Source organism: Phyllostomus discolor, chromosome 2 (genome assembly GCF_004126475.2).
Source record: "Phyllostomus discolor isolate MPI-MPIP mPhyDis1 chromosome 2, mPhyDis1.pri.v3, whole genome shotgun sequence".
NCBI classification, from domain to species: Eukaryota; Metazoa; Chordata; class Mammalia; order Chiroptera; family Phyllostomidae; genus Phyllostomus; species Phyllostomus discolor.
This window is the reverse complement of record NC_040904.2, coordinates 209,691,883-209,717,230: the sequence shown is the minus strand read 5'-3', so window position 1 is coordinate 209,717,230 and position 25,348 is coordinate 209,691,883. Positions and strand designations below refer to the sequence as shown.

At 56.4% G+C, this 25,348-nt stretch overlaps 2 protein-coding genes and 1 long non-coding RNA gene across 5 annotated transcripts in view; 1 reads left to right on the top strand and 2 right to left on the bottom strand.

The window, feature by feature from the left end:
- Positions 1-12,661, bottom strand: part of LOC114513483 (TRIO and F-actin binding protein) — a 54,334-nt gene extending 41,673 nt beyond the window's left edge. For both annotated transcript variants that reach the window (XM_036019599.1, XM_036019600.1), the window contains exons 1-4: positions 10,370-12,661; positions 5,395-5,534; positions 3,901-4,096; positions 2,662-2,830 (exon numbers count right to left, since the gene is read on the bottom strand). In XM_036019599.1, coding sequence (XP_035875492.1) covers positions 2,662-2,830; positions 3,901-4,096; positions 5,395-5,534; positions 10,370-10,483 — 619 coding nt within the window. In that variant the 5' untranslated portion in view covers positions 10,484-12,661. The remainder of the gene's footprint in view (positions 1-2,661; positions 2,831-3,900; positions 4,097-5,394; positions 5,535-10,369) is intronic.
- A 3,558-nt stretch (positions 12,662-16,219) lies between these two features.
- Positions 16,220-21,521, bottom strand: NOL12 (nucleolar protein 12). Of its 2 annotated transcripts, none has more exons than XM_028532490.2 (6): positions 21,366-21,521; positions 19,497-19,602; positions 19,188-19,236; positions 18,288-18,430; positions 17,055-17,152; positions 16,220-16,606 (listed from the first exon to the last, which is right to left on the bottom strand). In XM_028532490.2, exons 1-6 carry the CDS (start codon positions 21,446-21,448, stop codon positions 16,441-16,443), a joined length of 645 nt encoding a protein of 214 aa, XP_028388291.1. In that variant the 5' UTR covers positions 21,449-21,521; the 3' UTR covers positions 16,220-16,440. The 2 variants fall into 2 exon arrangements, with proteins under 2 accessions (XP_028388291.1, XP_035875495.1); XM_036019602.1 differs by lacking the exon at positions 21,366-21,521 and adding an exon at positions 21,023-21,216.
- LOC118499185 lies at positions 21,518-22,701 on the top strand. Its single transcript, XR_004901711.1, has 2 exons — positions 21,518-21,674; positions 22,043-22,701. It is a non-coding gene; the product is annotated as an uncharacterized LOC118499185 (long non-coding RNA).
- Positions 22,702-25,348: the final 2,647 nt, after the last annotated feature.

The window sequence follows — 25,348 nt, the reverse complement described above, 5'->3', positions numbered from 1 at the left end:
AGAGGCATCAGCGGAGGAGAGTTAGAAGGAGTGGCCAGTGAAGGAGGCCCTGACCCTTTGCCGAGCACTCCGGCTCCACCCCTCTGCCCCGGGGCTCTAAACCCACCTCCACCGACACTGCCTGCACCCCATCCCCAGCGCTCCGCTGTCAGCAAAAGGCATGGCCACCGACACAGACACCCAGGCCAGGAGCTGGAACCGTGCATTCTCCTGTCCCCAGCCCATCAAGTCCACCTCCGAAGTCTCTCTCCTTCTCCGTCCCCTCCCCACCCGCAGCCGCTACCCTCATTCAGGCTCCCCGTCTCTCACCCGCACAGCTGCCCCGGGCTCCAGAAACGGCGGGTCTGTAACCCACATGGCGATTCTTCCCCCAGAGTTACCAGCTGTTAACAGCGTCTCATGTGCTTTATCCATCCACCCACCTACCCACCTGTCATCTCCGTCTCTCTCTCTCTGTTCACCTGTCATCTGTCCCTCGTGTTGGACCGTGTGAGAGTCGGAGTTGACATTTCACCCCTAACACTCTCCTGACACGTCCCCTAAGAGCAAAGACCATCTCCTCCCAGTGTCACACTCAGGAAATACAGCACGCGTGCAAAACTGGCATCGAACGTGCTCTTCATGGTCAGATTCCCCCGGCCGCCCCAGTAACGTCTCCCACAGCTACAACTTTTCCCACACTTGACCCAACCCAGAGCCCTCCACGGCAATTTGCTTCCCTGTCTCTGCAGCCTGTCTAATTCAAGAACAGCTCCCCGGGCCTTTCAGAGAGTGAGTCCTCTCAGGCCCTGGCCAGGAAGCTCAGTTGGCTAGAGTGTTGTACCGATACCCAAGGTTGTGGGTTCAATCCCTAGGGAGGGTACCTATAAGAATCAGCTAATGAATGCATCAATAAGTGGAACAACAAATCGATGTTTCTCTCTGTCTCTCAAATCAATCAACTTTTTTAAAAGTGCCATCAGGTATTTTGTGGAACATCCTTCAATTTGGGTTTGTCTGATGTTTTGCTGGGATTAGACGCAGGCGGTGCCTTTTCAACAAGAAGTCTTGGGAAGGACGCCACGTGTGTCCCCTGCTAGGACACTGAGTGGTCCCTCGGGTAAGGCAGATCTGCCCGATCTCCCGTCCCGAGGGTGGCTGTTCCTCCGCACGCTGTGTAACCCTAGGGGTGACACCTCGCGGTCGTGTGAATAGCCTGTTCCCCGACGACCTTCCACCCAGGAAGTCAGCATCAGCCCGTGACTTGGGCCTGAGTCAGTCACCCCTACAGTGGCTGCGACAGTCCCTTCGCTGGTTTCTCGTCCCTCAGCCTCACCCTGTTCCAGTTCGTTCTTCACGCCCTTGCCCTGGTGAACTTCCTTAGGTGCACATCCAACCACAGCACTCTCTTCCTCGAAAGCCTCCCGCGGCTCCCTGCTACTCAGAGCAGTCAGTCCGAACGCCTGGCCCGGGGTGGTCTACCCCAGCTCACGCCCCCACTACACTCATGCCGTGCACCCCAGACTACTCCCTCCCTGCTCACGCCTCCGGGCCTTTGCCCCGGCCGTCCCCTCAGCCTGAGCGCGGTCAGGAAGGCACTGCTCTGCGAGTCCCTCGCGGATGGAAAGCAGCTCTTTGTCTTCTGCACCCACGCCCCGCCCCGCCCCGCCCTTCGCTCTCAGCCCTGCCCCGCCCTTCACTCTCAGCTCTTCCTCTGGCCCCGGGCCACTGTTTGTCACCTCCCGTCTGTCTGCTTTACTGGATGATGAGCTGTCTGGGACAGGGACTGTGCCTAATTCCTTCTGAACCCCAAGCACCTGGCACCAGGTGTTATGCATAGTTGGCACTGGTACGTTTGATGACTGGGCTCTACAGGAGCCATAGGGAGCTAGGACGGCCCACTGGGGCTAGTACCTGGATACCCTGGACTACACCCCCAAATCCTAACGATGCGGAAGACACATATCTGCAGGCAACACAGTGCCACCCTGATGGGGGGAACCCAGCTTTGGGACCTGGCATACGGGGTTCACATACCAGCAAGATGCTGGCCAGCATCACGTGCATCTGTGGGCTTGGACTGACCAGCAGCTTTTCCTCTTTCTTTGGGAGCAATGTGACCTTGATTTCCCTTGGGCATCTCCTCTTCCCACCCCTAAGCCATGAGGTTTGCACAGGGGGCTGACCCTATCCCTGATCACCAGGCTGGGCTCGTGACCCGTGCTGGGCCTCGGGGAGAACCCTCTCTAGGGCTCTGGCTACCTCTGTAGGGAAGATAGTACCTTCTGCCTGTGGAGGTCGACAAGCAGGTAGGATATAGCCTGGCACTGCTGCCATTCATCATGTCACCATGGGGGAGGGTCTGGCTGAGGATGAAGCCACCACAGAAGAAAGCACAGCAGGGGCCAGATTTCTGATAGTGTTTGCACCTGGATCCAACTATGCCTGAAGTCATCACCCCTAGGCTTTTTACTCAGCTGGTCTGTCACTTGCAACCTGAAGAATCTTAACGCATCAGCTATTTCAAGCAGGTTGCATGGAATATTATGGCTGCTCCATAATTATATGGGACTGTTACTATTATTAAGATTTGAGCCACCAAAGTAAGACATACCTGGGGGCCCCTGGCCATTACCACTTCCACAGCCACAGGGACCAACCTGGTCTGGCAGAAGGACTCACCCTCCTTTCTCTGGCTCCCAGTCTCTCCTCCCACAGGTGACCGGGTGAGGACAGACGGAGCCCGCTGGGCACTGTCAGCTCTTGAGCCCTCCTGCAACTTCCGAGGGATCATCGCAGTGAACTCGTCCCCGCTGGGGGCCTCCTCCTGCCTTTTGGAGATGTCCCAGTCCTGCCAGGGAAGGACAGGAGAAATTGCGCTTGGTGATGAAGAAGAGAGACCCCGGGCTGGCACTCCCAGTGTGAGACGGGTGGACGAGGAAGGACCCGACACTGAAAGAGCGCCTGCTGTATACCCAGCACCGTGCTGGGCTCCTTGCAGCTGTAAACTCAGCTCATCTTCGATCAACCCCATGAGGGAGGCGGTCTGCAGGGCTAAGAACTTGCCCAAGATCACGCAGCCGGGAAATGGTTTATGTGGGAGGGGACTTGAGCCCAGGGCAGTTGAACGCAGGGTGGCAGGAGGGCCCTGGCCTAGTAGCGCCGCGGCACCCCGGAGACACCCCCACGATCTGGAGAGAAGTAGGTTCAAGACCTTGCCCTTCCATTTCCCAGGTGTACGGCTCCAACTAAGTGGCTTCCCTTCCCTGAGTCTCAGTTTTCCTGCCCCAGAACAGGCCCATAAAGGGGGCTGGCGAGCCTCCCTGAGCCCATGTCTGGTCACTTCCCCCTCACGTCTCCCTGGGGGTCTCGTGGGGAGTCTGCCTCTCCTACCCTGTGACAGCCCTTTGAGAGGTGAGTGCCCAGGACATTCCCCTGAGACTCCTCTTCTTGCAGTTAAACGGCCCCAACCCTGGCCAGCCCCCTGCGCCACCACCCCCACCCACCCGTTCCCTTCCTTCTGTCCTCTGTCCTGGCTGCTCCGGGCACTCAGTGGTATGTGACCAAGGCCGGGCTCAGGACCAATCCCATCCTTGCTCTGGACAGCACACCCACACCCCGGCCCTCTGTGACCCGTGACCTGAGAGCTTTTGGCAGCATGAGCCAGTTGGTGATTCACGTGGAGCTCTCCATCCACCGAAACTCCTTCCTCCATCTGTTCATAGGCAGACCCCCAGCCCTCCTGGGTGGGCCCTACAGAGACCCCTCCCCCTCCCAGGTGGGTGGTCTGGGTGGCCTGAGGTGCCCACGAAGTAACTTGGCCCAGTTCCTTGGTGGGAGAGGCTCAACCCTCCTCTGGAATTTTGGGACTGGCAGAAAGGGGTGATCTGCTCTTGCCCTTGGCCCCTGCCCCCGGCTCACCACAGAGGACGAGTTGCTGGTATCATCGGGGGTGTTGGAGTCAGGGCCGGAGCTGGCGCCAGAGTCAGGACCCTCGTCGGAGCTGCCACACGGGGAGGAGGCCAGGCCCTCCAGATAGGGCACTGCCTCGGGGTCCCGGCTCCTGCTCCTGGGGGTGACTGCGGGGCCCTTTGCAGGGAGGCCTGCCGATGGGCCCCTGAGAGAGGAGACAGACCCGTGACTTCTCCCCCCAAAGTCATGGGGATTAAGGAGTCAGACCCCAACCCGGGTACACACCCCCTCACGTTGCAGGAGAAGAGGGAGCTGACACTGAGGCCTCCCTGTGCTGGGCTCTTCCCATGGGCTGCCTGGTTAAGCTACAACAGCCTCCCTTTGGAGTGAGTGTGATGATTCCCATTTTACAGAAGAGGAAACTGAGGCTCAGAAAGGGCAAGGGACTAGCCAAGGTCACAGAGCTAGGAAAGAGCAGAGCTGCACCGTGAACCAGAGCTGTGGCCCCCGCCCCAGACCTCTTCACTGGAGCAGAAGCGGGGACCCAAGCTCAGTAAGACAGAGCCATAATTATGCTGGGCTAATGCGGGGCTCTGAGAGGTAGGAGAACTCCAGGGGCGGTGACAGGGGCACCAGTCTGGTCGCCAAGGGAGGGAGCTGCAGAGAAAGCCCTCCTTTGGAGAAGCCAGTCAGGGCAGCCACAGGCCCAGGCAGGCTTGGAGCTGGCCGTGCCCCCAGAGAGTGACCCACAGATTGGCCTGCAAGATGGAAATGCGTGCTGACCCCTGCAAAAGAGGTCTGTCGTCAGATGAGTTTGGGACACACTGCACACGCCTCCACCCACCCCCCACCCCCCCACCCGCTCAAAAGCACAACGCAGCCTGCAGACGGAAGGCTTTGACAGGCCCTGGAGCGGGGGCCCCCACTGCGGAAACATCCCCGACGGCAGAGCTTCTGGTCTTTCAAAAAACAACACGTGTGAGGAACACATGTTCCCAAAGCCATGCTGATTTGATTCGATTCTTATTTCTGTTCATGGGGAAACTGAGGCACAAAAAGAGGGAATAACCTGCCCAGGGTCCCACCGCCCAACGGGGATGAAGCTGAGGCTGGCCCGGGTTTCCAGACCCTCGGCCACGCCCTCCCAAAGCGCCTCGGCCGAGAGAGGGGCCTTCCGACCAGCCCAGCCGGGGTGGAGGGAGTCCCAGAGCCTGCACAGTCAGGTTCGTGGGTGTTAGTCCTGTTTAATTTTTTAAAGCTGCGCCAAGGGAACGAGGAAATGTGAGTGGGCCGAGAGCCCTGCCCGAGGCAGGACGGGTGCACGGGTGCTCTGTGATCGAAGCTGAGCTAGGGCCGAGCGACATACCCACTACGCCCAGCTGCATGGACTGACCGTGTGACCCGTGCCGGAAGCCATCGCCATTGTGAAGGGGTGTGGGGTGGGGTGGGGTGGGGGAGGGCTGCCCCGGGGAGCCCCTCCCCAGGCCCTGGAGCTCTACCCACCTCTCGGACCCTGGCCCAAGGCCCAGGCCCACCACAGACTGGCACCCAGAGGTCGAAGCACTGTGCGGGTCCGCAGAGGCAGGCGGGCGGCGGGGCAGGTCGCAGTAGGGCACCTCCGCACCTGGAGGGCTCCGGGGCTCCTGGGATGGAGTTGGAGAGAGGAGGCACCTCAGTGCCCACGTGGGGGCTCCCCTCCCCCTGCTCGGCCCCTCCCCCCACTAGGGGGTGTAGGAGAGTCTCCAGGCATCTCCTCCTGGGATCTTAGACTTCTCAAGGAGAGCTGTCCATCAGGCTGGAAGCGCCCCTGGGGACCCAAGCTGAGGGCTGGCCGAGGTACAGGGTATGTGCGTGCATATGTGTGCACAGGTATGTGTGCATATAAAGGCCTGTGTGTGCAACTGTGTGCATGTGTGTGCAAGTCGGGGGCGGGTACACTAGAGCATACGTTCGCACCAGTGCGTGCAAGTCCATTTATGCGTGTGTTGGCACCTATGCAGGTGTGTGCACCTGAGGATGTGAAGTGCACTGAAGGACCCAAAGGGTTTTCTGTAGCTAGAAGACAAGGATGAGGGAGGAGAGTGAGGAGGAAGGATTAAGTTGGCCTGGGCAGTGAGGGAGGAAAAGGCAATGTGAGGGAGGAGGAGGTGGGAAAAGAAGGTCTGGGAGGAAAGAAGAGATTGCCCACTTAAGGAGAGGTGGGGGGCTCCTGGGCTGCAGGGTCAAGGCCCCGGGGGGTGGAGGCGGAGACCCAGAGCTGACTGCCCGCCTCTCTCCCTCCACCCTCAGCAAGGCTACACCTGGGAAGGCTGCTGCTGGGCTCACCCAGGGGGAACGGCTGCTCAGCTCCGGGAAGGCCCCCCCACTCCTCCCCACCTCCTAGGGCGGCAGGGCCCTCCCCTGGTGGTGGGAGACAGCGGCCATAGCACCCTGCACCCCGCCTCCTCTCGGGTTACCTGGGCAGCGGGCTCTGGAGCTGGCGGCTGGCGGCTGTCAGCACCCTCGTCCCCGGGGGGCTCTGCTCAGGCCCCCACGCTGCCGCCCTCCGGGGCCCCGATTCTGGGCCGTGGCGGCAGCGGCCGAGGCAGCAGAAACCTTAGAGGGGCCGGCTGCAGGAGCAGGGGCCCCTCATTACTGTTTCATGAGCCGGGGCCCAGCCAAGAACAATGCAGGACATGAAACCACAGGAACCCGATCCCCACAGCTCACCTGAGAGCCGGCAGGGCGGGGGCCTGGGCCCGGGCTCCCCGGGGACCCTGGAGCCCAGAGCTCAGGGCTGAGGCCACAGCCTGGCCGCAGTCCCAGGGTGGGCACAGACTCCCTGGGTTCCCAGAAGGTGGCCACTAGCAGGACCTGGGCAGAGCCCAGGAGTGGGGCCGGGGTGTCCGCCGTGCCACTGAAGCCAGAGGGGCCTGTCTGGGTTCAGTTTCGCCCCCTGGCCCGGAGCAAGATTCTGATCAGCGCTGCACAGCGGGAGGTGTCAGATCCACAGCCTGGCCTGGCGCCTTGGCCGCCCTGGGGACCTCGCCGCATGAATGAGGAGGGAGCAGCGCTCTGGGCACGGCCAAGGGGTCTCAGCCCAGCTGGGCCCACCAAGGGCCCCGGCTGGTCAGGGCGTCCCTGTGCGGCCCTCACCCCCAGCCCTCATCGCTACCCACCGTCCACACGAGCAGGACCAGGAGCCAGTCCCTGGCTCTGATTTCCTGTCTGGCGGGTCAGCACGGGCTCTGGCCTCAGACAGACACCAGGCCCAATCCTGGCGCCTCCACTTCCCAGCTGGGTGACCTCAGCCTGAAGCTTCCCCACTCTCAGCCTGGTTTTCTCTCTACAAAACCGGGATGATAAGAGAACCCACCTCCTAGGGGTGTTATGAAAATTAAATGAGTTAATATTTGTAAAGGGCTTAGGACATTGCCTGTCCTGTCCACCTTAAATATAATGGATAATGTAAACAGGTAACATAGAATTATATTAGTGTTAAACACTCTTAAGAATAAGAGTATTTAACATTAGCCCTGGCTGGGTGGCTCAGCTGGTTGGAGCGCTGTCCCATACACCCAAAGGTTGCGGGTTCGACCCTCTGTCAGGGCACACACCTAGGCTGCGGGTTCGATCTCCGGTCGGGGCTTATGCAGGAGGCACCTGATTGATGTTTCTTTCTCACATCAATAGTCCTCTCTCTCTCTCCCCCCCAAAACCAATAAACATATTCTCGAGCAAGAATCAAAAAGAATTTTTTTTAAAGAATAGATACATAAAAAGAGATGTGCGCTGCCTGGCAACCATCGCGACCCTCTCACCTCCTAAGCGCCCACCCTCCATCCAGAACCCGGCCGTGACCTGGTCGGGGCTGTGTGGTCGCCGGGGATGACCCCTCCCCCCGCCTGTGGTAGCCTCAGCTGAGGGTACAACAGAGACACATATCCGGAACCAGGATCCCAGGGGAGCTGGAGCAAGCTCCCAGGGGGGACCCGGGCCGTTCCTGCTGCTTGTTCCAAAGCAGGTGAGGATGTCAGAACCGGTTCCCCGGGAGGTACCTTTCGCAGGCCCCTAGGGAAGAGGGTGAGCCCAGGTGGGATGGGGGCCCAGCAGGGGACTGCACAGCCCCGTCCAGGCTGGGGCGTGCTTCTTTGACACGCAGAGGCTGTGACTGCAGGTTTGGAACCGTGCATCCACGAGGAGGACTTTCATCAGCGTCAGAGCCTGGCGGCTCGGGAGCCTTTGTCTCCCACTGAGGTCTGGCCCCTCAGCTCGGCCATCCCGTGACCTCCCTCACCTCCAGCGTGGCCCACACGCACCTCTCACTCACCAGCCCGAACAACTCCGGGTGCACTTCCCACCCCAAGTACCTGCCTCAGGAGGTAACTTAGGAGTCAGCCGTGCTCCTCCTCCCCCATGTTGCTCAGGTGCCAAATCCTTCAGATTCTCCCGTTCCATTAGTTCTGAAATGTGTCCATTTCTCTACGAGTCAACGCCTCCGTTGTCTCCGGCATGAGCAATTGATGGCACCTTTTCCTCACTGGCCACCTTGATTTACTCCCACTCCCTGTACTCCACTCTCTGCCCTGCAGTCAAAGCGACTTTGGAAAATGCAAACCTGACCACACCACTCCTGTTGGGAGGCAAGGGAGCCACTGAAGATTTTCAGTGGCTCCCTTGCCTCTTGGGAAGAAGTCCAGTCAGCACGTCTCTAAGGCCCCGCAAGGCCTGGTGAGACCAGCCCCCACCCTGTTCTCCATCTTTGTCCTGGAATTCCCACGCCCCTACCCCTCGCTGGCCTGTGTCCACCCTCCAACGTGCCTCCTGCTTTCTGCCTCAGGACCTTTGCACATACAGTTCCCTCCTCTCCTCTTCCCCCAGCTTCACTGGCCAAGGTCTCCAGTCTTTACCAAGCAGCTGAAATGCCATTTCCTTGGAGAAACCTATCACTTACCTTCGTGCCCCTTGCTGCTCCTTACAACCCTTACCACAACCATAATTGTGTGTATGATGAATTTCTTAGTCTGCATTTCTCTTGCTAGACTACGAGCCCCATGGACCAGGGATGCATCTGTGTTACTTGTCACTGTTTCGCCAATACTTAGTATGATGCCTGGCACATGTTAAGCACCTATCCAATACATGTGCACACGTGAGCTGGCCCGAGGTCTCAGCCGGGAAGTGGTAGGCCTGAGACTAGAATTCAAACCTGTCCGAATCCAAACTTCGTCTGTTCCTCACTTGCCATCTCCCCACCCACTGGGAGAAGGTCATTTGCATGGGAGACGGACTCACTGAGCTCCCAGGCAACTGTTCCCTGAACTTGGGGGTAGGCGAGCTGTTACCATAGGTATCAAGACAGGTAGAAAGGAATCTCTCAGCGTTGTTTTCCTGCTTGGGAAGGAGGGAGAGGAAACCAACGAGTATTGAATTAGCCACATGTGACTTCGGCTAAGCAATGCCAGATGCCCTGAATGAGAAGCCTTGTTGCCCAACTTCACTCTTTAGGAGAGTGGAGCCAGGCAGGGTAACCGACCCAAGGTCACGCAGCAGGGAAATGGCAAACCTAGCACTGCGGCTCTGGCCTGCGTGGCTCCGAAGCTGAACAGTGACTCCCTTATACTGGTCAGCTCTTGGAGCCTAACCACCTGCACGGTGCTGACTGCCAGGCTTAAGAGGAGCCCCAGGACCCCTGGGAACGGCAGAGCCAGAAGGGACCAAGGGCCCACAGAGAGTCACAGGTCCCATGCTTCTCACAACGGGTGTACCGGGAGCTCTGGGTTTACGCTCGCAGGGACTTGGCCTAAAATCACAGCGATCCCAAAGCCAGAGAATGCCTCACTCCTTCAGCGCCTTCAAGGGGAAAGCTTCCAGTGGGTGCTGGGGTGTCTCTAACGCCTCTCTAACACCTGCGAAGCTCCCTTTCACAGAGAGAAGGCGGGACTCGGGCTCAGAGCCTTCAGCCTAGATAACAATGTTATCTAGTTAGAATTTAATGACACTTTTATTTTTTTGCCTTTCTTTCTTTTTCTTTCTTTCTTTCTTTCTTTCTTTCTTTCTTTCTTTCTTTCTTTCTTTCTTTCTTTCTTCTTTTCTTTCTCCCCCTTTCTCTCTCTCTTTCTTTCTCTTTCTCTCTCTCTCTCTCTCTCTCTCCTTCCTCCCTTCCTCCCTCCCTCCCTCCCTCCTTTCCTTCCTTCCTTCCGTATAAAGGCTATGATCCTAGCCTTTTATTTGTGGTGGTGATCTAAAGTTCTGTTTCAGTGTAAGTGAAAAAAAGGATGTTGATTTAAAGAATAAGGTGCGGAATAGATTAGAGGAGGCTATGGCAAAAAGATCACAGGGTCAGGAGGAAAATGACTGGCATTTGGGAACATTAACACGGTGCCACCACTTCGCTGTACAGGTAGGGAAACCTCGGCCCTGCCCAGGAGGAAGACCAGTGTCTGGACGGACGCCCCCCACCCCAAACCACCCCAACCACTCAAGAAAGCCAGCCCACCTGGTGCCTTGCTCTGTGGGCCTCCTCAGGGTGGAAGCAGTTTTGACAGCAGCTCTGGGCAAGCACATTGGCCTCAAAGCGTTCACAGGGGGCATTCCCGGCGCCCCCCTCCATACTAGGTGAGCCAGGCCAGGGCAGCTCCTGCGATCCAATGGTGGGGCCTGGGGAGAATAGGGCGAGGAGGCAAGGGCCAGGTGTCTGGCTGGCAGTGCACCCAGACCCCAGTCCTCACTTGCCCCTGAACAGATAAAGACCAAAGAGATAAGGTTATTCATCCATTTATCATGTGTTCGTTTATTCACTCAACAAACACTCATTAAGCACCAGGAATTCTGCCAAGCATTTAACATGTGATTTCCAGTCATTACTGCAGCGGTGCTCCATGTGTGTTCTGAGAACCCTGCGTTAGACTTGGTCCAGCTGCTTATAAAGTGTGTATTCCCAGTTCCCTCCCCACGTCCACCCAGGTGAGGCCTGGGGGGTGTGCATTTTAAACAAGTCCCCTAGGGCACTTGTGCACCCCAAAGCTGGAGTGCCCTTGCCTTCCAATTATCCTGCACTGTGGATAAAGTTAACGCCAGTTTCAGATGAGGCAAGGAAGGCTCCCAGGGGTTCCATAACATGCAAGGTCCCAGTGGCTGAACTGGACTCGCACCCAGGTCTGTGTGCCAGGAGGTGGAAGCGAGGGGCACTGGGTCCCACTGCCAAGTCACCTGGGCCCCTCGGGAAATACCGGGAGTGAGGCAAAAGGGCGGGCAGGTGTTTTCGGTCGAGGACAAAGTCATGGGCAATCTAAAGGCACACAGCAAGTTTGCGGCAGAGCTCGGCCAGAGACAAAAGCTGGTGTTCTGACTTAGGCACACGGCTGTCCCGTCCAAGAGAGCTCCAATGCCATGCCCTGGGGCCGGGGTGGGGGGCGGGCTCCAACAGAAGAGAGTAACTTGAAGATGCCCTCCTAACCCACATGGAACAGAACCCCGGGAGGGGATGAGGGTAAGGGGAACCCATATTCCCAAAGGCACAAGCCCCTTATGGAGCTCCCAGGTTGCTGCCCATCCCTTTCCCTCACCTGGAGAATTGCCTTCACAGCGTCCCAGGGGATCAGGCCTTCGCTGCCAATCTCACCTGAGAGCTGGGGAATTTCACATCCTCCCCTGGGTCAGGCAGGGTGAAGGTTCCTGGCTCCTCCATCAGACCTGGGGAGGCAGCAGGGCACGGTCTGGGTCGGGTGGGGGCCACCCACTGACCCACCCCTTGGTGGCCCGGGGGTCTCTGATCCTGTCGGGGCCCTTCTCCCGGCATCATTCCAAGCTCCCAGAGGCAGACTGGGAGTGAATCCCTCCCGCCCAGCCTGGGCGGTTCTTTCCCAGTCCCACCACAAAGGGGAGTAAGTATCTCCTCGGATAGAGACCACCACTCACTTCCCTGGAGGTGGATGTGGAGGGCTCTGCTCCTGGTCCCCCTCAATGTTCCTGCTTCCTCCTCCCGAACCCAAGTGGCAGAATCCTTCTCTGAAATGCACTTTAGGTGTGGATATAACAATGAAAAACCTGCAGAGGACAGGATGCCCCACCCGGAGAATGGACAGCTGGACCTCTTTCCATCCAGCCAATCAGCCTGTCCCTCCCCGTATCCTTCACTCCTCTATATTTTCCCCCTTATCCTCCTCCCCTCCAACCTTTCCACAGCGCAGTACTAACCTCGGCTCAGGTTTCCACGCACAGCGGGTGTCGAGGTTGGGTACCCGGGGTCACAGCCTCTTTATTTTAACAATGAATCAGAACATTGCCTGGAGGCAGATGAAAGCCACGCCCCTGCTGCTCTCTCATAGGCTCTCTCTAGGTACTTTATTTACATGAGGACTGAGACATTGGACAATCCCACGGTAAGGGGCGGGGTGGAGGCGGGGCGGTGCCTAGATGCCTCTGAGCGCGGGACCCACAGCACGTTTACCACCTCAGCAGACTGATCTTCAGTGGGCCCTCCAGAGGACTAGCATGAGACTCAGGTCTCTTTCCGGTGGCTTATTCCCGCTTCAGTCCCCTAAGCTGGCTATTGCCTAGACCTTGGGCTAGAGTCTTAACCTCTGTGCTTAGTTTTCTAATCTGTAAAATACGGGTAGTAATATTATCTGAGAGGGTGAAATGAAATGTCCAGGGGTTTTCAACCTTTATTCGCACACTTCCACTGATGCAACGCTCACTCAAATGCACAGTTGTCCCTCTTAATTTTTTTTAATCCTCAACTGAGGACATTTTTTCATTGTTTTTAGAGACAGAAGGAGAGAAGGGAAACATTGATGTAAGAGAAACATCCATTGGTTGCCTTCAGTATGCCTGAACCAGGGATTGAACCCACAGCCTAGGCATGTGCCCTGACTGGGAATCGAACCTGAAACCTTTCAGTTATGGGATGGTGTTCCAACCAACTGAGCCGCCACGGCCAGTTCTCCCCTTTTAAAAAGTGTAACATTTTTGCCCTGGTTGGGTAGCTCGGTTGGTTAGGGCATCATCCAATATAACAAGGTTGTGGGTTCAATTCCCAGTTAGGGCACATACAAAAAACAAATAATGAATGCATAAATAAGTGGAACAACAAATTGATGTTTCTTACTCCCATTCTCTCTCTCTAAAATCAATCAATCAATCATCTAACATGTTTAAAGCTAACATTTATTCAGCACTATGTGCCAGCTCCTAGTCCAAAATCTTTACATACATGAAGACAGGTAAGTGAAGGATTAAGTACCACGATCTTCATTTCACAGCAGCTGAGGATCAGAGAAACTAACTCGCCAGTGTCACACAGCTGATAAGTGGCAGAGGCGAGACTACCAACCCGTGTGTCTGCCTCCACTGGCGACCACAGAGCACCCTCATGAATTCAGACAGATGTTCACGCGTAGCTGGTATACCCATGCCCGAACTGGGTCCTGGGGAGTTAGTACTGAATAAAACGTGGCTCCTTCTGAGATGAGGAGCCAGTGGGAGAGAGCCTCCGCACAGGTCATCCTGGCCAGGATGGAAGAGGCAAAGATACAGCTTTATGACAAAAATAATGAGCTTTCTGCTTGGTCCCAATTACTGTGAGCAAAACAGGGAGTAGTGAAACTCATGAGCAGCATCTGGCTCTAGCACTCCCTGGCTGTGTGATCTTGAGAAGGCTCCTTGACCTCTCTGTGCCTGAGGTGGGGTAGGCACTCAATTTGAATTTGCAGCTCAGGGTATGACCCATCCCCTAGCCCCACCCATCAGTAAAGCTGGAAGCTGACTCTGGTGGCCCTCCTGACAATTCATTAAATACTTACTGAACCCCTACTTTTGTCAGTTGTGTGTGCCGAGGATGCATCTATGAACAAAAGATCAGACCTCCTGTCTTTGTAATGCTTACACTTTAGTGGAGACAAACAGACCCCAAAGTAGATAAATGAGCAATATATCAATTATGTTGGCTGATGATGGTGCTAAGGAGAAAGGTGAAGCAGGGAGGGGGTTGAAGCGGGGGTGTGGTCAGGGACGCCATACTGAGATGGCAACACCTGAGCAAAGACCTGGGACAGTGGGAGAGTGAGCACGGGTCCTGGAGAAGCCTGTTTTCCATTGAGGGGGCCAATAATGAGAGGCTGGAGTGGAAAGAAAAAGGGAGCGAGGGGAACAGTCCGGCCCAGGGGTGGGTCTCCCTGAGCACTGTCCCTAGCCCTGTGGCTGCCTGGCCGTGCCCTCTATGGGATGGCTCGGGGCGAAGGATGTCACAGTGGCAGCCGAGGCAGCAGTCACCACCTGTCACCACTTGGTCCCAGCCTCACATCCTTTCTACTCCTGAAGTCTGTGCACGCTCACCTCCACCTTTGCTCACGCCTCTTCAGAGACCTGGGGAAGCGGAATGATTGGACAGTCCTGTTGGATTGGACACTCCGCCCCACTGAGCCCTGGCTTTCTCTCAGTCAAGCAGAAACGGTCATCCCAGCCCTCCCCGCCCACAGGCTGGATAGAGAACCACATGCTCTGGGCAGGTGACACAGAGATGCAGGGGGTGGTGGCCCAATGAGCCGTGGCCCAATGGGCAGGGGCAGAAAGATGTCATCAGGGCTGGCTCCAGCCCGTGATTACCCTGCACCATGGCGATCAGGCTTTACTGATGCTTTTAGAGACTCCTGCCTTGATAAAGCTCCTAGAGGCCTCAACCCAAAGGGCCCACAAGATGGGGAGCAGCAGGAATGAAGAACCCTGATATGGAACACGGAGAGAGAACATGGGAGAAAACAATCCTGGAATCAGAGAGTTTTTTTATTCCACCCCTCCTGATCCTAGGCCTGGCAACACTGCCACAACCCAGTGTCCTTGGTCTGCTGGAAGAACTGGTGGCACACATAGGAGAGAGCGACGTCAAATACTAGTAAGCATTACGAACCGTAGATGTCAGTTGTAAAGGGCCCCGTGTCACTGGGCATGGGAGCAGACCCAGGTCAGATGCCTCAGCAGGCGCAGCAGCCGCACACACACTGAAGGCACACCAGAGAATGCCAGGTGCCATGGGAACTGGTTCACGCGCATGGGCTCATTTCGGCCTCTTACGAGCAGCCCTAAGCGGTAGTTACCGTCTGTCACCCTAGGAATGCGAAACAGACCCAGAGAGGTCAGCACTGCGAGGAGCTCAGACAGTGGTCCAGTGGCAGAGCCAAGATTCAAACCCAAAGTCTGCTGTGTGCACTGACTGCCAGGCCCCACTGCGTTCCCGCTCACGGGGGCCTGAGAGGGCAAGGCTCACACTCAGCTCTCCTGGGCTGGGTTCCGGAACCGCCCGGAGGCTGGCCATGGGCTCTCCCCTGGATGGAGGCAATCAAGTGGGGCGAGTCACGCCACCTGAGCACAGGGGAGGACAACTGGAAGGCGGCACGAAGAGCAGGTGGAAGGAGCTGAGAAACCAGTTCACAAGGCCTCCTGGCCACCAGCCTGGGCTTTGCATTCCCATGCCCAGGTGTGGCCTTCAGACCTGCGTCAGCCATTATCACATATCAGGCAGGTTTCGATGGTGACACGGGAAAGCACCTGCCCATCCCAGGGGCAGCCCGACAGAGCCACTGTTCCTGAGCCCGCCCAGGGGGGCGGGGGAGGGCTGCTCCTGGAAGGGCCTCCACAGGGAGAGGGGGAAGACCTGCAGCTGTGCTCCCACCACAGCACCCCCGGTCCCCTAGACCACCCTCGCATCATTCCTAAACTTCGCTGGCCACAACAGCACATCTGACTCCGCGTCCCGGCCCAGTGTTAAGGCCCAACACGGGTCCCCCAAGCAGCACGTAACACGAAACCCCTGTGCTCCAGCTCAGAGTCAGAGGAAGCAGCGAGCGTCCAGGGAGGAGTCCGGCCGTGCTCCAGAACAGCACCCTGGCCATCCCCCACGGCACCGCGTCTACCTCTCGCAGGTGGGTTCCGCCGAGGGCCCTTCCCGGTCAGGGGGACAGCAGAGCCTGTGAGGCAGGCCACTAATAAGCTGGGACAAGGGAGGAACAAGGCTGGTTTTCACCAGCTCTGAAGCCAAACTCGAAGAACTGAAAGGAGGGTGGAGGAATGGCAGCCTTGCCCAACACGAGGCGGACTCCTGAGGGGTCTGCTTGGAACGGCCATACTTTCAGGCAAGACGCACTTTCTTGAAGAAGGGTTAATCGCTCCTCGCACCTGGGAGCTGCCCCAGCTTGGGGAGGGGGCCCAGAGCTGTTGCTGCCTTTTCCCACCCACAGGGAAAACTGCCGCAGGGTGAGGATGCACCCAGCTCCCCGACCACGCCCACCTCCCCAGAAGCCCACCCCTGGCGTGTGGCACCAGGGCCAGGGGTAAACAAACCACACTGCGCTTAGTTTTGCAAACCTGATGAAAGCCCAGTGGGGTATGTATTTGGGAGGATGCTCCGAATTCGGCCCCGCAGGTTCCTCCCGAGGGAGGCTAGTTCTCAGCTGCCTGCTGCTTTTGAGGTGAAAGCCCCAGGCCTCCGCGCAGGCTGGGCTGTGGGGACAGCCAAGCGGAGACAGGACCAGTCCTTGCAGCCCAGGCTGGGGCCTGGCCCAGTTCTCGGGCTCACTCTCCGCCGTGCTGGGCTTTGCCGGTCAGCCGGCGGCGCTGGGTCTTGCTCGTACGAGTAGCACTTGGGGGCTTCTTAGTAGAGTCCTGGGCCCGTCGAGGGTGTTTCCTCTTGACTTTTTTGTGACTGTGTGCGTGCAACGATGCCGTGAGAGAGGAAATCCTGTGGGAGGGTGGAAGGCTAGTGAGGCTAGGGCCTCAGCCTACCCTGTGGAACAGGCAGGAGTGAAAGGCTGTGCTGGGGGTGACTGACGGCCCAGCTCGTGAAGGGGAGTCAGGACAAGCCCTGAATGCTGGGGGTACCAAGCCCATTCCAAAGGCAGCCTGCTTTGACCCAGAGGGCCTGCCGCTCCTTAGCCCAGAGACAGAAAGGGCCTTACCCCCAACCCCCGACACAAAGGGCACCCAGGGTAGGCCGTTCTTGGGGGTGGGGGTGAGGGACAGTGATGAAGAGCTGAGGACCACGTGACAGGCAAAGCAAAGGGCTGCTCTGGGCCCCACACCTGCCCCATGCCACCTTGCACAAGCCAGCAGGAGATGGCTCTGCAGACCGGGTCATCAATGCCAGCCACGCAGAGCAGGCTCAGAGGGGAGAAGAGGCCAGGGCTCACCGCTGGGATAGCAGGGGGTCCCTGGACTTCCTGGGGAAGGCTCTGGTCGGCTTCTCCACGGATGACACCTCCTCCTCAGACCCGGGCCCGGCCCCCTGCTAAAGAAGCAGAGGACAAAGACTGTCAGAGAGCGGTGGACGGGGAGGCCTGGGCTATCACGGCTCTGGAGAGTGGGGTCACGATCTGCAGCCTCCCAGGCCGGGGCTGGGGCTGCGCAGGCGAGAGCCGCGTTTCAGAGCCCTCCACTGCCTCGGTTTTCCACTCAACACTCACAGACAGGAGGACTCGAGAATGGGGACGAGGCTCGTCTCTGCATCGAACCTTCCAGAAGACGGAGCACACGACAGGAGGTGCGGGTGTGTGTGACAGCGCAGCGGCTCCCGGCACACTGCAGTCCACGGCAGGAAATGTGGTGACCGTGCGACTGCGTGTACGCAGTACACGCACGGGAACCCGCACACAGCCCAGACAGACACAGCCCTGACTGGAACGAACTTACTGACGCTTAGCAGTATCTTCAGTGCTAATTCTCTCTTTTTTTATCCTTACCTGAGGACGTTTTCATTTGCTTTTTGAGAGAGAGAGAGGAAGACAGAGAAACACCGATGTGACAGAAGCATCGATCGGATGCCTCCGCACGCACCAGACTGGGGACCCGCCCCGGAACCAGGGACTGCACCCGTCCGGACTGGGAGCTGCACACGCCTGCGCCCGGACCAGGGATGAGCCCGAAACCTAGATCTGTGCTCTGACCGGAAATCGAGCCCCCGACCCCTCAGTTACGGGGCAACACTCCAACCACTGAGCAGCACAGCCAGGGCTATTTCTCTCTTTTTTAAAAAATATGGTTGCAGCCTGCTGATAACTCACATCGCGTGAGCTGAACTCTCACTGTCAGCCCACGCAGGCGTGATCACAGTAAACAACTGTGCTAAGTGCTCCTCCTCGGCTCACCACGTTTGACCTCCCAGCAATCGCACTAGGCAGGTGCTACCCTCAGCGAACCTCAGTTGACCGACAAAGGGAAGAGGAAAGGCAGAGGTGCCCACGCTGCCACAGCCGCCCGGTGCTGGAAGTGGCCCCTGAAGCCCAGTGCTCAAGGGTTCTGTCCAGACACAGGAGGGACAGAGCTGCTTGCACTGGAATCTCCGTGACATGGACTGGCATTTAGCAATCGCTGACAAGCCAGACTGCCCATGTCCCTTCTTCCCCAGGGCAGGGAGTGACACTCACCTCAGGTGGGGCCAGTCCAAGCAGCCGGGCCCCAGAGAGGTCCAGGTCGCTGATGGTAGTCACAGTGACCGTGTGGTTGGGGTGGTCATATTGCACTGACTCTGTCTTTGCTGTCACCAGCCGGTCCAGTTCATCGGCCTCCTCTGTGCAGGGTGGACACAGAACTGGGCCTCAGCCCCGGGGCACAGGTGCCAGGCTCCAGCCCCTCCCGACCCTGGACTGCAGTGGCCCTCGCTACTCTGTGGGAGAGCGTCCAGAAAGCCGCTGCCTCTACAGCCTGACCTGCCAATAAATGCTGTAAATGATCCAACTCTCCTTTTGTGCGCCAGGGAAACCTCAGACCACCTGCCCCCACCCGAGATGAGCCCAGTGTGACACCGGGAGCGGCAGCTGCCTCAGAAACCAGGCTGCCTGCTTGGGGTCAGGTTTGTTTGTTTTGTTAAGATTTTATTTATTTATTTTTAGAGAGAGGGGAAGGGAAGGAGAAGAGAGGGGAACATCGATGTGTGAGAAATAAATTGATGTATGAGATACATCAATCAGTTGCTTCTAGCTCGCCCCCAACTGGGGACCTGGCCCAGAACCCAGGCATGTGACTTGACTGGAATGGAACCAGCAACCGTTCAGTGTGCAGGCCGGCACTCAATCTGCTGAGCCACACCAGCCTGAGCTACTCAGGATCAATTTATCAAGAGATTTGGGTCGTCTCCTTGTCTCTGATCCACTCATATTTAAAGGTACCCAAGGCCCACCCCTGACCCCCAGGTCATCTGCAAGACCCTCAAGTTAAGAAAGTCAGCTTCCTTGCAGCCCCTGCACCCTTACCCTCCCACTCACCAAGGGATAAACACACCCAGGCCTGTTGGCCATTCCCCAGGTCAGGCCAAGGATGGGACTTACCCAGTGCCTCCTCTCTCTCTGCCAACATCTTCAAGTATTCCTGGTGGCGCTGAAACCAAAAGGGAAAGGAACAGTGAGTATGACGGCCTTCCAAGCCCACCTCGGGAAGGGGCATTGCCCACTCCAGGGCAAGAGAGTGAAAGACCAGGAGATTCCATCCTAAACCTTCCCTAGACCTGGGCCCAGTGTCTCTACCTGTACAAACTGCTTCTCAGGCCTGCTCACACCTCCCCTCACCCCTGCAGGCCCCCCACTCAGGCCAGCCAAGGCTGCAAGTCCCCTAAGAGTCGGAGACTCTCCTGCCCTCACCTCCTCCCGGAGCTTCTTCTGTTCGCGCTTGAGCCGCTGCTTCATCTCCTCTATGGCTGCCTTCTTCCGCTCCACCTTCCTCTTGTGGAAACCTGTCAGGTACTCCCTGCAGGAGAGAGGCAAGGGAGAGTCAGGAGAGGCAGGGGAAGAAAGGGGAGCTCCAAAAACAGCTAAACGGCACTCACGATGTGCCAGGCACCATTCCTAAATGCACACGTGTTAGCTCATGTGGTCCTCACCAGGAGTGGGTGAAAGGCCAAAGCCAGTGCCATTGGCTACCGGGGCGCCATTTACCAAGCAGGCCTATGGCCTTGTTAAACATGACTGCCATTTTACTCTTCCGAGCTCACGTCCCCAGGACTGGAACTTACAGGAAACCAAGAACAGAACATGACTAACCATCACCCCAGGCAGGAGATAACACTGGAGCGAAGTGCAGCTAACCCAAAACCAGCAGAAACCCGTGTGTCGCAGTGCCCTTAACAGCCCAGGGGCCCCACAACAGCAACACCCACCCTTTTACAATCCAGCCAAAGCTCAAAGCCCTTACCCCTCCATGCTGGTGACTCTCTCCACACCGTGCCCCTTTCTCCTCTTGGAACATTAATATAACTTTGCTCTCTGACTTTTCTTCTTCTTCTTCTTAATATTTATATACTAAGTATACAACCTCTTTCTACCAAGGTTCTTATCTTTTTTTAAAGATTTATTTATTTATTTATTTATTTATTTATTTATTAGAGAGGGAAGGGAGGGAGAAAGAGAGAGAGAGAGAAACATCAATGTGTGGTTGCTGGGGGTTGTGGCCTGCAACCCAGGCATGTACCCTGACTGGGAATCGAACCTGTGACACTTTGGTTCGCAGCCTGCGCTCAATCCACTGGGCTACGTCAGCCAGGGCTTGACTTTTCTTCTTTGTGAGTTCTTTCACAGCCTGCGCCACCCACCACCCTAGCAGTAGTACCAATCCATTCTACGGATGGGGTCACTGAGGCACACAGAGGCTAGGCTGTGGCTTGCCCACACCGCGTGAGGTTATGAAAATGAGGGAGACGCTGCCTCTTTCTACCCACTACCCTCCAGGGCTCTCAGCTTCAAGCAACAGGGCCAGGTGACAGGCATAAACCGTGGGCCTGTGAACCTAGAACAGGGGAGGCCTCTTTTATGCTGCCGAATTCCACTCCCCAGTGAATTAAGCCACTTCCAGCAGGACTTCCAAGGCCACCATTATCCAGACCTCTACACTTTCTGCTGGACCAGCACCACATCCTCCCCCCGGGCACTTGCCCCTGAACCCATCTGTGCAGGGCCTGTGGACGCCCTTGCATTTCCCTTCCTCCCTCCGCCTATCTGATCTCAGCCCCTCCTCAGCCCTGAGTGGGTACTGACTGTACCCATTTCCATCCATTCCGGGCTCCAACACTAACTAGGTTTTTCGCTGGCCCAACCCGTATGCTACGGTGAGAGTAAATTCTGGCGAGTGGATAAATGAACTTAAGCAACTCATTTCACTCATCATTTATCACCAACAGCTGGGAGTACTACGTGCAGGGAGGCTGGGCTGAGCTAGAGAGGTCGAAGCCACTGCTACTGCTCTGAGACCCAAACACCCAGCTTTCTGGCCTCGCACATAGAAGGACCACCGCGAGGTGGGGCGCGCAGAGAGCGAAAGGAGGGCGGGGCGGACGACTCCACTACACAGCATAGGGGCGGAGGGCGGCCGCTTCCATTCCACGAGAGGGAAGGGAAGCTCCAGACAACGCGAAGAGGGCGGGGCCGGAAGGGCCCTCTGCGTGAGCGTGCGCGCCCGGACCTGTCGTAAGCCTTGCCCGGCAGTCGGAGGGGATGTGGTCCAGGCTTAGCACTCACCGCCGTTTCTCCTCGTCGAAGCTGAGGACGAGCCGTGGCCGTCGGTTGTCGCCATCTCGCTTCTTCTTCTTGTTGCGGCCCATAACTGTGAGGCCTGGGCGATGCTGTTCCCCTCTCCTAAGGTACTTCCGGTGCAGCGTTTTCGGCCTTCCGGGCGCGCCTCCAACTGTGCTCCGCAGTTCCGCTCACCAGGCCCAGTCTTTTAAAGGGACCGCCCCAGCCCGTCACCTCACCCCATCTCTCTGGGTGTAACGAGCAGTTCTCTGCCCGGGGACCCACAGTCCCATCCCTTCTTCTAAGAGAGCAACGGTGAGAGCGAGTCCCCGGGGTCCTAGCGCCTAGCACGGTCCCACTTTTGATTCTGTTAATTTGGTGGCCTTCAAGATCACGTTTCTGGAAGCAAACTACCTGGGTCAGAATCCTGGTATCCCAATTACAGCTGTGTAGTGCTGGACCAGTTGCCTTTGCTGTGTCTGAATTACCCTGTTTGTAAAATGGAGATAATTATAGCGACTGTAAGTTTTATTGTAAGGCAGTGGTTTATAAACTTCGGCGTGCACCAGAATCCCCGGGAGAGCTTGCTGAAACCCCGATCGATCGCTTGGCACTACTCCGGAGTTTCTGATTCAGCAGGTCTGGAGCGAGCCCCAGAATTTGCATTTCTAACACGTTTTTAGGTGATGCTGATGTTGCTGGTCCGCGGACCAAACTTTGAGAACATGATTGTGAAGAATAAATGAGTTATGTAACATGTGTTTACTGCACAGGCTGTCTTCCCTCTCTATGCCTCCGTTTCCAATTGTGGAATGGGGTGTAATAACTCATGCTCTACCGAAAATGAGGGCACTAATGTGAAGGCATTCAGTGAAACAACATCTGAAGGGGAATTTTAGTAACTGGAATTGCAGGCCTGAATCTCCCTGTAAACAATAACGTATACGGAGTCACGTTAAAATGGAACCGGAGCTGCCAGCCCAGAGGGACTGCCTTATGCCTCAAATCTTTGGAATGTTAAAACAGGGCAAAATAACCTCTGGTCCAGGCCTCGGCAACCTTGCTTCCCAAAGAACTGTTTGCAGAGAAAATAAAAAAGCAGTTATCATGACTACGGGATTGATGACCACTGAACCGAAAATTTCAAACATTTAGCATCTCTGTGTCATGTTATCTGCACCAATGAAATGCCTTCCTCGTATTGATGTAGCTGTTCCCCCTCCCAATCTCAGGAATACCCCTTGCCTTTGTCTCCTAGCAGAATATCTGGGCTTCTGCCTGAATTAATGATTCTTGTAGAGTTATACTTAATAGTCTCAAATAAATGCTCGTTTGCCTGTTACTTTGAAAGTCCCTGTTATTCTTAGGTTGGTATTCCATCCTCAGCTTATCTGTGCTGGGTGGACCTGCAGGGTCCAAGGTCATCACATTCTAGGGAGTGGTACCTCTGCAGAAGCAGCGCAGGAGGCTGCCGGAGTTCAGGGCTGGCTCCTCCAGTGCAGAGCGCTGCCCGGAGGAGGCGACCCCAGAACTGGCCGAGGGCGGGGGTAACAGAGGAATAAAAGACTCTTAGAACCCAACCCTCTCCTTTGATAAGAGACTGGATCCCAGAGAGCAAGTAAACTTACATGAATTGAGTGCCAGGCACACAAAGGGAACTGAACTCCATCATCTCAGAGAGGGGAAGTGACTGGTTCAGGGTGACACTGCTGCTCTGTGGCAAAGCTGGGACTTGAACTTGGTTTCCTGGCCCAGCATCCTGGGCCACTGGCCAGAGGGACCACTCCTCCAGTATCTAGCATGGCCCCTTTGGAGGGCGAGATGCAGACCCTGAGGCCCTGGCCAGGTAGCTCAGTTGGCTTGAGCATCACCCCCATACGCCAAGGTTGTGGGGTTTGACCTCTGGTCAGGGCACGTACAAGAAAGCAACCATTGGATGCATAAATAAGGGGAACAAAAAATTGATGTCTCTCTCTCTTCCCCTCCATCTCTAAAAATCAATTAAATTAATTAACAAGATGTAGACCCTGAGTTTTGAAGGAGCCAGGCACATAGTAGGTGCATCTCTCCATGAGTGGTGAACCCATTCATCAAGGGCCCTCTGCCTGGGGGACTCCATGTCGGTGCTGAGAGGGTTATCCTCAGACCCAGGACACAGCAGGGGTTGCCTGAATGGTGGGGCTTCAGGGTGATGAACAGTTGCCCCTTTGACCCTCTGTTGCCTGCTGGTTGTGCCCTGCTGTCCCCCTTGCCATCCTCTCTCTGGGTAGGAGCATTGCCCTGACTACAGTCATGTCCCCACCCCAAAGATGCCCAGACAGCCACCTCCTACAGCTGGACTGCCTCCTGTGAGTCCCAGGCTCTGGGTCTCAGGAAAGCTGCCTGCCGTTTCCCAGGCTTCACCTGCCTGCCTCCCCGCCGCCCCCGCCCCCCCCCCCCCCCGCCACCAGACTGGCTGTAGATGGAAAGTGATGGGCCTGCTACCAGACTTGATAAATCATAAACCTTCCTGGGCCTCTTCCTCTCCATGGTTCACTCGTTCAGTCTCCCACTGTGCGGAAGAATGTTCTCAGGGCTGCTCATGGATTATCTCAGTCCTCACAATCTCTTCGTGAGGTTGGTGCTGCTTTGTCCCCATTATACAGGTGAGGGGTCCGAGGCTCAGGGAGGGGAAGGGACATGACCAAAGACACCAGGTTAGTGAGTGGTGTGCAGACCCATTGCCCGACTGCCACCCTGGATGTGGAGTGGTTCTGCCCTTCGGAGCTTCCGGCCTGGTGCAGAGACGGACAGACTACATCAGGTGACAGCTGCTTGTGCGGGGCCTTGCGTGGGGAAGTCTGTGCAGGGGGCCTTTGGAGCCCACCCAGCCCGAGCTGCTGGCCCACACGGGACTCAGAAAGGCTTTGTCTGCCCAGCTCCCCACGCAGAGTGAAGCCCGCCACCTCTGGCGGGGGTTTTTGCTCCGGACTCTTCCTAGGGAGTTTCGGGTCCCCTTGCCCCAGAAGGAGACAAGGAAGCGGCAATGTCACCCAGATTCCAAAAGCTCGAGAGCCCTTTACTATGGTGCAAGGTCCGAAACACCCAGCACCCTGTTGGGCATTATTTTTGAAGTTTATGTGTTTCTTGAGCACCTACCGTGTGCCAGACACAGCGAGAGATGGTGCGTTGTCTTAGTCGAAATGATAAAGGTGATGAACGAAAGGAATTTTCCCATTTACTTAGCTTTTTACACAATGATCTTTTTTGAGTTGTGAGCCCCACTTTACTGGGGCCCAGAGAGACGGGGTCGCCGCCCAAGGTCACACTGGCACTGAGAGCAAGTGCTGAGGGCGGAGCCCAGGTGGGCCCCGGCCAGAGTGCTCTTGAACTTCTCTGGACTTACTTTTGTAGGCTTTTTGTTTTATGTATTTATTTTTTATGAGAACAACATGTGTCAATGACAGTAGTTTCATAGGGGTTTTAAAACATTTTATTTATTTATCTTTAAATTTTATTTATTTATTTTTTGGAGAGAGGGGAAGGGAAGGAGAAAGAGAGGGAGAGAAACACCAGTTAGCTGCCTCTCGTAATGTGGGCATGTGCCCCGACTGGGAATCAAACTGCGACCTTTTGCTTTGTGGAATGACACCCACCCAGCGGAGCCACACCGGTCAGGGCTCACACACTCTTGCCTGATACTCAGCGAGTCTTAAAAGAGGTGCAGGAGCCCTGGCTGGGGAGCTCAGCTGGTTAGAGCGTCCCCAATACTCCAAAGCTGTGGGTTTGAGGGCACACACAAGCGTCAACCACTGAATGCATAAATGAATAAATGGAACAACAAATCGATTTTTCTCTCTCCTTTCCCCTTCTCTCTAAAATCAATTTTTTTTTTAAAAAAGGTGAAGGACACCAACATTTACAGAGCCCTTACTATGTGCCATTAACTTCCGCATTATCTCAGTTAATTGTTGCAACAACCCCACAGGGTAGATACTTGTATCAGTGCA

Bases quoted from the DNA above. Each gene is read 5' to 3' on its own strand.
- NOL12 (XM_036019602.1), bottom strand. From the start codon at position 21,201: ATGCTGTGTAGTGGAGTCGTCCGCCCCGCCCTCCTTTCGCTCTCTGCG. The intron at 19,237-19,496 runs GTGAGGGCAGGA...TTTTGGTTTCAG, and splicing joins AGAAGAAGCTCCGGGAGGAG to CGCCACCAGGAATACTTGAA. The intron at 16,607-17,054 runs GTGAGCCCTGGC...ACCCTCCCACAG, and splicing joins GACCCCCTGCTATCCCAGCG to GATTTCCTCTCTCACGGCAT.